Genomic DNA, 10384 nt, shown 5'->3' on the forward strand with positions numbered 1-10384 from the left:
GCAACTTGGGTGGTGGCCATTTGGCGAGCCACCGCGTGCCTCACCCACCGCTGAATCCTCGACCGGCACGAGCGCTTGCGCTGGCGGGAGACCGGGAAGGTGGTCGATGGGGATGTCGACCGATACGGGGTCGACGGTTGCCGCAGCAGAACGCCGCGGACACATGCGCGAAAATGCGTCGCGCCGCGGACGGGGAGCGCATCAACGTCGAGTGGAGCCTCCTGGAGCCAGGCGGAGTCGTCGGCGATGAAGATGAGAGCGCCGAGATGGATCTCTCGACCCTCGACCAAAACTCCAGCAGCCACCATGATGAAAGTACTCGGAAGAATCGCAACTTCCCCACAAAATCGCTAAAACACCTGCCCCACGGTGGGCGCCAACTGTCGTGGTTCTAAGCCTGACAGTAGAGTGGGGGGTAGGTATGGAGAGGCAAGGTCCTAGCTATGGAGAGGTTGTAAACACAGGGGATGTACGAGTTCAGGCCCTTCTCGGAAGAAGTAGAAGCCCTACGTCTCGGAGCCCAGAGGCGGTCGAGTGGATTATATGTATATGAGTTACAGGGTGCCGAACCCCTCTACCTGTGGAGGGGGGTGGCTTATATAGAGTGCGCCAGGACCCCAGCCAGCCCACGTAGGAGAGGGTTTAAGGTGAGTTAAGTCTGGGGCGTTACTGGTAACGCCCCATATAAAGTGTCTTTACTATCATAAAGTCTACTTAATTACAGGCCGTTGCAGTGCAGAGTGCCTCTTGACCTTCTGGTGGTCGAGTGAGTCTTCGTGGTCGAGTCCTTCAAGTCAGTCGAGTGAGTCCCTCGTTGGTCGACTGGAAGGTGACCTCTTCTAAGGGTGTCTTTGGGCAGGGTACTTAGATCAGGTCAGTGACCCTACCCTAGGTACATGACCCCATCACCTCTCTCCTCATTAGCTATATGCCACATAAGCAAAAATTTCTCGAAGTGCGCTATGTTACTACTCCCTCCATTCCACAATGTAGTGCTTCCTCTATCCCCGTGCTTCAACTTTGACTGTAAATTTAACTACCAAGACCGATTGCGGCGGGAGCAAAAATTATACTCCATCTGGTCCTTTTTACTCTGCATATTAGAATTCTCTGAAGTCAAACTTCACAAAGTTTGGTCATATTTATATGAAAAAATATCAACATCTGCCATGCTAAAGTTATACAATATGAAATTTTAAGTCATGACACATCTATTGGTATTGATTTCAGATTGTGAATGTTGGTATTTTTTCTATAAAGTTGGTCAAACTTTACGAGGCTTGACTTCAGTCAAATCTTATATGCAAAGTAAAAAGGACCGAAGGGAGTATCAATGAATTCGTATTCGAAAGAAGTTTTCAATTATATAATTTTTTCCTTCCGCTGCAGTTGGTCTCGTTGGTTAAATTTATGGTCAAAGTTGGACCTCGGAAAGCGCAGGCGCACTATATTTTGAAATGGATGGAGTACCTAAATTACTCCCAATATGACTAGCCTTAGAGGGTGCTTGGATCCAAGGGACTTATTTTAGTCTGACTAAAAATAGTCTTTTTAAGAGGCTAAAGTTCCAAGTGCCCCCGACTAAAGAGAGGCTAAAACTAGTCTTGAGAATAAATTATTTTAGTCAGGGGTACCCCTACTAAAATGTGGGTTAGTCCTCTCTCTCCTCATTTAACTTCCCTCCTTTAACACATGCAAGTTCTGGATTAGAGGGTTTAGAGGATAATAAATACTCATTAATTGGATTTTAATCTCTTTAGTATTTGGATCCAAGCATGGATGAGGCTAGCAAATTTTAGTCCCACTATTTTTAGTCATGAGATTAAAACGTATACAAGAACCCTCTTACCCTAAACACCTCTCTCCTTATTAACTATATGTCACATAAGCAAAAATTTATTAAAATGTGCTATTTTACTACCTAAGTTACTTCACTATGACTAGCCTAATAGTCTTCTAGCGCCAGACGAAGTCGACAACTTCTACAACTCTGGTCCGTCCCGTCCCGTCCACCTAATGAATGAATGAACGGATAACACAACCGAGCACAGCCTGTGCCGCTGGCCAGTACCCGTAATGGTACCAGTACAATTTGGAGGATACGCACAACGTACGTACGTGCGTCCCCCTGCATGTATACTTCGTTTTATTTACTCATAAGTCTCATACGTATGCAAGGCGCCAAAGCCTTTGGAGTTTGGACCTCCGGGCGCACGCATTGCTTGGCCACGACGGACGTGCGGCTGTGGGTTGGAGAGTGCGATCGGTTTAAAACTCTCAACCGTTCAAGCGATGAGCGGCGGAGTTGTCCGACCTCCCAACGGCAACGGCGGGCGACGGCAGGCATGGCGTGCGGAACCAGCGCGGCGCGGCGCACGCCGAAATGGCCGTGACCCAAACCGGCGCACCCACCCATGCCATGCATTCAAGGCAGATTCGATGGAACGGGCCAAGGAATTGCCGACGGACCACTCATGCTGCGAGCGAGCGAGCGCCTTCAAATTGGACATGCTCTTGTGTTCCCCCGTAAATCATAAATCATCCCGATGGTGCGTACATTCCCAGTATGAGATAGTTTCCCTTAAAAAAAAAGTACCTGTCCCAGAATATAAAAACATTCTTAACACTATGATAGTGTTAAAAACGTTCTTATATTTTGGGATGAAGGGAGTATGAGATAGTTATTCAATTATTTTTCTTTGACTTCACTCGCCTTTCTGTCCATTAATTATTCAACCAACAACTTATAAACTTATCTTTCTCTGCAGCGAGTGTATATATGTCCATGTGGTGGAACCGGCCCACCAAAGTTCAAGTCTTAGACTTGATAGTAGTTTTTGTGTTTTTTTAGTCTTTCCGACGATGTTCGTTCAATGAGAGAAGCCATTTTCCTTGACTATGAAGACGTCTGCGGGGACTTCTTCAGTCTACGGATGTTGTGACGGCTTAGTATCTCGAAGATGCTTATAGGGGTATGATGTGTGTGCATGCGTTTATATGGGTGAGTGTATGTGGGCGTCGATGATTGTATTGTGTTAAAAAAATTAAGAATGAACTTTTCGGCAAAAAAACTAAGATTGAACTAATTTTTAACCGATTTTTGTAAAGGTATTTATGTAAATCTGAATAAATATTCACTATGTGACAAACATATTCATCAAATAAATATGTGTAATACTGACTAAATTCTCAGTCAATTTTATGAATATCTTCATACAGATCTAAAGGAATGTTCATCATGATTCAATAATTTGTTTCATCTAGTGCAAAAAAATTATAGGTTTTGTTCTCGTAGTTTAGAAAAAATAGGAAATATTACGTGGGTCTCAAGGTCAAATCGATTGTCCTCGGCGTTGGCTGAGTTTTAGGGAGTGTTTGGTTTCAGGGACTTTTTTGTGTTGGGACCAGAAAAAGTCCTTAGCAAACCAAAACTATATGATGAAATATCTTGAATTGCAAGCTGCACATCCAGACAATCTGTATATGTCGGGAAAACTTCATGATGAAATATCTTGAATTGCAAGCTGCACATTTTTTGTTGTCGATTTTCAGAGTGAACAATGCATGTGCTAAAAAGCCCCAATTTTTTTTCAGAGCGTATATGCATTTTTTTCAGAATTTTTTGAAACACAAAAGTATGATTTTTGAATTGTTCAAAAGTTCGGGATCCATGGAAAGCCTGAGTTCCGTTAATCATTATCGCTCAACAATAGCATACACTATTTTGTTGCAGCATAATATTTTATAAGTCCCTGAATCAAGATGGAGTGGTATCTTATCGAGTGGGGCGTTTTGGTGATTGGAAAATTCAAAATTAAAAAAATCGGTTTCAAAAAATGTGGAATAATGCAAGTATACAATGATAAAATGTACATGTGCAAAAATGCAGGATGAAATGTGACCTGTAAAAAAATAAATTCATGGACTTTAAGGATGAATAGTACCCTGTGCTGGAAAGCCCCATTTTTTTTTCACAGCCCTCATTTCAACACATTTCGTCCTTGAAATTTACACACGTGCACATTATGCTTCCGTGTATATCTGCATTTTTTCAGATTTTTTGAAACGTAAAAATATGAATATTGGTGAATTTAAATTTTGCAAATGGAGGTCTCATGGAGCTCGGCCTCCAAAAGCAATTTTCGTATCTTATCCGGCTATAATGTCTAGATAAAAAAGATGCAGTAGTACACATGCTGCCAAAATATGCTTCGCTTTTGCTCTTGTTTTACAAGACGAGAGCTCTAGTTTTCAGCATGGAGGCGTGCCGGGCCGTCGGGGTACGTAGCCGTAGCAAAGCCAGGACACGTATGATAGGAGTACGTAGCATCACAGGAACTGTACTGTACTGACCATCCCTGCCCCCTGCCGCTCCGTCTTAAATGCAAACACATCTAACCTTCACCGCCCACTTGAATGCCCTCGCGACGTCTCCTATCATGGCTATCTATAAACGCCGGCCGGCCACACCATGCCTCCTCCTCCTCCTCCTCCTCCTTGTCAAAGCTAGCCAGCAAGAACCAAGAAGAAGCAGAGCAGCTCAGAACCGAGCGCAGAGCGAAGCGGAGCCAAACGAAAGAAGGGACCTAACCTAACCTAGCCAAGCCAGCCGGCGATCGACCGAGAGATGGCGCGGTGGTGTCAGCTGGCGGCGGTGCTGCTCGCCGTGTCGATGGCGGCGTCGACGTCGGTGGCGCAGGACGCGCTGCAGACCAAGTGCCAGGGGGACCTGCAGAAGCTGTCGGACTGCATGGACTACGCGACGGGGCACGAGGACACGCCGTCGGCCAAGTGCTGCGAGGACACGGCGGACACGCAGAAGGCGCGGCCCGAGTGCCTCTGCTCCATCATCCAGCAGGTGCACAGCGGCAGCCACGGCGTGCAGCAGCTCGGCCTCCGCTTCGACCGCCTCCTGGCCCAGCCCGCAGCCTGCAAGCTCACCTACGCCAACGTCTCCCTCTGCATCAGTGAGTACCTAGCCCAGCTAGCTAGTCACACGGCACCTAGCTCCGATTGGCCTCTCCGTGTTTGATTACTTCATTTGTTTGCCTTGTTAGTTCTGCTGTTCATGCGTTTGAATCTCGAGATCTCATCACTCACAATATACAGTACTCGATAGTAACTTGATTAATTAGTTAGCCATAGGTTCTTATAAGGAAGTAAAAACAGGTAAAAGCACAGGAAAGGGAAAAAGATAGTATTAATTCTACAGTTTTGTTAGTACACACTAGATGCAGAGGCTGAGGACGTTCCCCTCTTTTCTTGAGAAAAAGAAACAGTTCTGTTACACACTTTTCGTGTTTTGATGCTGATAGGGTGGTTAGTGTGGAGGTAGTCGTATCCTAGCTCATCATGGATCAAACCTCGAGCTTGCGAATAACTTCTTAAGGCAACTCCAACGCAGGGCGCTTGGGGAGGCGCCGGGATTTCTTTCCTATCGATATCCCAATCGATTGGCAGTTGGAGCCGTCAAAAAGATGCGTCAGATGACTAAATCTTCAGTTAATGTTTTGTGTAAACATGCAATATATTATGGTCTACGTGAGCACGTGCGTGATAGTGTCTACCTTGTATTCGATGGTTTTTGAAACAAGTAGAGACCCTTGGTGTCTGGTCAATCTGGTGAAATGAGGATATGGTACCGTTTTGAGGCTTGTTTGATTCATAGGAAAAGTAAAGAAAATGTGTAGGAATAGGAAAAAAATATTTGCAAGCACTATTCATTCCTTTGGTCGAAAGGAACGGAGTTAAGGAAAAGTGGAGGAAAATTGGATTTGATCTCACAATTCACTTGGATCTCTTTTTAGAATTTATAAGTCCAAGGTAAGAGATCGGCGCCTCCTAGTTATACTTTTAGTGTGGTTTGACTTTGATTTCATCATGTATAGTGGAATTCCTGTGTTTTTCTATTCATGTGAATCAAACATGCAAGTCTAGAACTTCTGTGTTTTCAGACCTGCATTTCTTATATTTTTGGGTGTTTTCTATCTCTACATATGTTTTTTTAAGACAAATCTCTACATATGTAAAACCCTGCGTTTGCACCAAAACCGCAGCTCATAGCCATGCGTACCTGCTGTGTTGGGCCTAGTAAGCCGAGCACATGCGTGTTAGGCCTTTATTTTTTTTTTGTTTTGAGTGGATCGTCTGTGTTAGGCCGGCATCTCCAGCCGTTGGCCCCCCGGCAAAAAATCACCCCCTGGAGGCGCACCGGCGCTAAACCGCGCACTGGGGGCGTGATGCCCCCCAGTCGCGGCGCCCACGTTTTTTTAAAAAGTCAAATACGGCGCAAACACGACTCAAATTTAACGCAAACATCGGCGAGTTCGTTCAAATTTAAACATAATTTACAAAAAAAGAAAAAACTACCGCGGGCTACCCCCGCCGTCTCCCTCGCCGCCTGCCCACGCGGTTCTACATGTCGAGGAGGCGGTAGAACCGCGTGTAGTCACCGCCGCCGCCGTCGTCGTCGTCGCTCCTGCCGACGCCTCCGCCGTCCCTGCTGCACCCCTCCCCCAGTTGGCGCGGCGGGTTGGACGGTCCGGGGGAGTCGTCGTCGTCGTCGCTGTCGAGGACCACGACGCCGTGCTCGTCCTCGCGCCCACGCTTGCAGGCGGCGATCTCCTCCAGGGCCCGGCGCTGCCGGACCATCTCGTCGCGGAGGTAGTCGTCCCACGCCCACCGCAGGGCGTCCTCGTCGGAGAAGCCACGCCGGGCTACCTCCTCGTACTCCGCGGGGAGGCCGGGCTCCGGCTTGGGCTCGACGAGGACGAAGCGGCCGGTGGGGGAGGCGTTGTCGCCAATGCGGACGCCGGAGCTGCGGGTGCGCGCGCTGACAGGCGCGCCCTGGGGCTCCGGCTTGACGGGGCGCAGGTGGAGGCAGGGGGAGCCGCCGGACGAGGAGGAGGACCTCCCGGTCTCCATGCGCCTCGGGGTCCAGGAGCTTCCCCGGCGGCGTGTGAAGGACGGGGGAGCGGGGTACTCGAGGCGCGGCGTGTTGCCGCCCTCGATGTACTCGAGGACGGCCTCCAATGTGCGCCCGGGCACGCCCCACCACCGACGGCGTTGAGCCTGCCGGAGGGCTCGACGCCGTTGGTGGCCTCGAGCTGCTCGGCGTGACGGCGGCGGAAGTAGGGCTCCCAGAGCAGGCTGTCGGGGACGTACTGTGGCCCCTCCCTCGCCGCACGTGGCAGGGACGAGCGGATGCGTGCGACCTCCGCACGCCGCGCCGCGTCGGTGGGTATCGGGGGCACCGGCACGCCGCCGGCGCTGATCCTCCACGCCCCGGGTACCCGCATGTCCGGCGGGACCGGGTACTCGGCCTCGAAAAGGAGGCGAGCCTCGCTCTCGTGAAGATGGCGGCGGCCGAAGCCGTTCGCCGCCGCGCCGTCGCCTGGGAAGCGCTCGGCCATGGGTGCTGGAGACGGCGAGAGAGAGGAGAGGGAGGAACGACGACGGCGAGAGAGAGGAGAGGGAGGAACGACGACGGCGAGAGAGTACGAGTCGCCGAGTGCGCTGGGGCGCGTCTTATATAGGCCGAGGCGCCGCCCGTGCGCGAGCCGCCGTGAGTACGCGTGGCGGGCGAGGGAGGGCGAGGGACGCGCGTCATCTGGCCTTCACTGCGCCGCCCGTGAGGCATCAATGGCGCAGGCTGACCGGCGCGGCAGCGCGGCAGCTTTGGCATTGATTCGCCGCGGGAAACGAGACGATGAGGATGACGAAGGGGCGAGAAGAGGGTAGAGTCGCTGACGCGGCGGGCCCGCGGCTGTTTCGCGCCAAAACAGTTCGCCCCGGCGCCCCCGGGCGGCCCAGCGCGTCGGGTTCGGCCTGGGTCCGCCGGCGCTGTTTTCGGCCCAAGCCGGCGAAAATCGGGCTCTTGGGGCACGACTGGGCCAATTTTTCGGCGCCGGCGTAAAAAAAACGCTTGGGGGGGCTTTCCTGGGGGCGCGGCTGGAGATGCCCTGAGAAAGCAGGCACCTGTGCATATTGGACCTAGTTGTGGGTGGGAAGGTCATTGACTCGAGTAGAAGATTAAGCCCACTTCTGCGCGAACACACACACACACACACAAAGAACTTTCATTTGTCTCAAAAAAAAAAGAACTCTCATATTCCCGGTTGTCCTCATATCACAATTGTGATAGAAATAAATAGGATCAGAATATTCTAGCTATGATTTTATTTTCGAAGGTCGAGCTTCGAACCAGGAGGCGCACAATCTTGTAAAATTTCTTTTCTCACTTTCTCAGGGTTGCCATTTGTGGCTTCTATCTCTTCATGACCCCTTTTGTATCCCGTTGAATATTTCTTTAAGTTAATGTAAGTGTGAGATCCCTCAAAAAAAAAATCTTGTTTATAAGCACAGAAGTTTCCTAAAAAAAACCACTTCTCAGTGAGTCAGAGTGCTTAAGATTACTTGCTTTCTTTTGTTATACGGAGTATATTATATGTTACACTTCTGCAAATATTTTATTGATGCTGAACCAGGAGTATTCATTCTCATACACAACTAAATTAATCTAGATAATTGTTGATACTCAAGTTTGACGGTGGTTATTTTTCAACACATTCTAATTGCTGATGATGCACTCCCTTGCTAGACCTGCTGCACCTGACCCCGAGCTCGCCAGACTACGCTCTCTTCGCAAATGCTTCCAAGAGTGAGTTCTCTGAATCCTTTGCCTCGATTTCACAACTATTTCAGAGAACTGAGGTTTGTAGAGAATTTGATACAGAAGGCCTGTTGCTCAGCGATGCGGGGTTGACTAAAACATTTAGTTCTGTGAAACATGTTCTTGAATATGCTGTTGAAATGTAGTAAAAATGAGGTATCCCATTATCTGTCTTTATTTTTGTGAAATTTACTAGTTATTGGAGTATATGATAGGAGTCCCCTCAACAGCTAGTTCTGTGAAATGTTCAAAGATAGTAAAAATGACATGTCCCGCTACCTGTCTGTATTGTTATGAAATTTACTACTCCAGTTATTATCATATGAAAGGAGTCCCCTTAATAGTTGAATATCTGCTAACTCAAGTGTTGTTCTCCCCTGCAGTTACTCCGTCCACTGCCGCACCGGCGAGAGACACCGCCGACGGCTTCAAGGTTTCGCCGGGACTCGGTTACGGCGTCGTGGCAGCGGCCGTCGTCTCTGCTGTCTTCTCATCCATCTTCTGATTTTCGGACAAGCACACGCCCTTTTATCCTCTCCCTTTCTTCTATCTTTCATGTTTGTTTACATAACCCTGCAAGTTCCCACACAACGACGATGCTTTAGATGGTCTATTATCTACTCACGTGGTAAGAGGATTCGTTCGGATGACGTACTGTTGTTTTACCCCAGATAAGAAGATGGAAAGTTGAGACTTGTGTTTCTTCATGTGGAAGTGATGGTTTGCAGTAATATCCCCAAAAATGTGGTTATGTTCTTCTTGTTCTAATTAAAATCTGGTACGCAAATGCCATGTGTTGGTGGCAGATGCTTAACCACAACAGAGCTATATCGATTTTTATTTCGTGGATAGATTGTTTAGATAGCCAGGGCTTATACAACGAGCATTTGAACTAGGTTTCGTCTTGCTTTATATATAAAGCAATACCCGCATTATACATGATTAAATGATATAAAATAATGGGAAAGCCCTTTTACAAAATACATCAAAGAATGACCGCATTAGAAAAAAGCATGCACAAAGGCACGAAGGCACAGAGACACAAAAACGACACCAAGAGGCTGCCAAACAAGAGCATAGGACAGCCTGAACACACCACCATGGCCTGACCGATGACGCCTGAGTCCGACGACAACACCCTAAAAGGGTAACGCTACAAAGCGTCGCCGCTGTCGAGACCAAATAGATAAACATGGATTTTCACTTGGAGCCCTATCATTGGGATGAAATCCACAATGACGTCCTTAAGAGGAAGGCAGTACCGCGGGCGTCACCGGCGCCGACGCCAAATCGTGAAGCTTTCCTTAAAACTCACCCACACCACTACGAGGCACCTAGGTCAACGCTACAAAGCTTTCCTTGAAACTCACCCGCGGCACCACGAGACACCTAGGTCATCACCGCGACGATGTCCAACCTACCTGAACCAGGACGCCGCCACTTCACCTGGAATGGAACAAGCCAGGGCCACCCGCCGCTATACCCCTTGCCGCGCACATGGCCAAGACATATAGCCGCCGCCGCCACCACCACCACCATGTATCCCCCCGGAGAGCCGTCTGGGTAGCCCGCCATCCGAGGCCGCCGCCCTGGCAACATATGTCGAACCCCTCACGGGCGCCATAACTGAAGGAAATATGCCCTAGAGGCAATAATAAAGTTATTATTTATATTTCCTTATATCATGATAAATGTTTATTATTCATGCTAGAA

At 48.9% G+C, this 10384-nt stretch overlaps 1 protein-coding gene across 1 annotated transcript; it reads left to right on the forward strand.

Moving 5' to 3' along the window:
* Nucleotides 1-4455: 4455 nt before the first annotated feature.
* Nucleotides 4456-9422, forward strand: LOC119329920 (non-specific lipid transfer protein GPI-anchored 1-like). The gene is made up of 3 exons (XM_037603025.1): nucleotides 4456-4967; nucleotides 8600-8659; nucleotides 9055-9422. Exons 1-3 carry the CDS (start codon nucleotides 4628-4630, stop codon nucleotides 9174-9176), a joined length of 522 nt encoding a protein of 173 aa, XP_037458922.1. The 5' UTR covers nucleotides 4456-4627; the 3' UTR covers nucleotides 9177-9422.
* Nucleotides 9423-10384: the final 962 nt, after the last annotated feature.

Source organism: Triticum dicoccoides, chromosome 7A (genome assembly GCF_002162155.2).
Source record: "Triticum dicoccoides isolate Atlit2015 ecotype Zavitan chromosome 7A, WEW_v2.0, whole genome shotgun sequence".
In the NCBI taxonomy this organism is placed as follows: Eukaryota; Viridiplantae; Streptophyta; class Magnoliopsida; order Poales; family Poaceae; genus Triticum; species Triticum dicoccoides.

What these genes read in the sequence shown, in the direction of transcription:
- LOC119329920 (XM_037603025.1), top strand. Translation starts at nt 4,628, where the DNA reads ATGGCGCGGTGGTGTCAGCTGGCGGCGGTGCTGCTCGCCGTGTCGATG. An exon ending in CAACGTCTCCCTCTGCATCA is followed by an intron (nt 4,968 to 8,599) that starts GTGAGTACCTAG and finishes CTCCCTTGCTAG; the next exon opens with ACCTGCTGCACCTGACCCCG. An exon ending in CTTCGCAAATGCTTCCAAGA is followed by an intron (nt 8,660 to 9,054) that starts GTGAGTTCTCTG and finishes TCTCCCCTGCAG; the next exon opens with TTACTCCGTCCACTGCCGCA.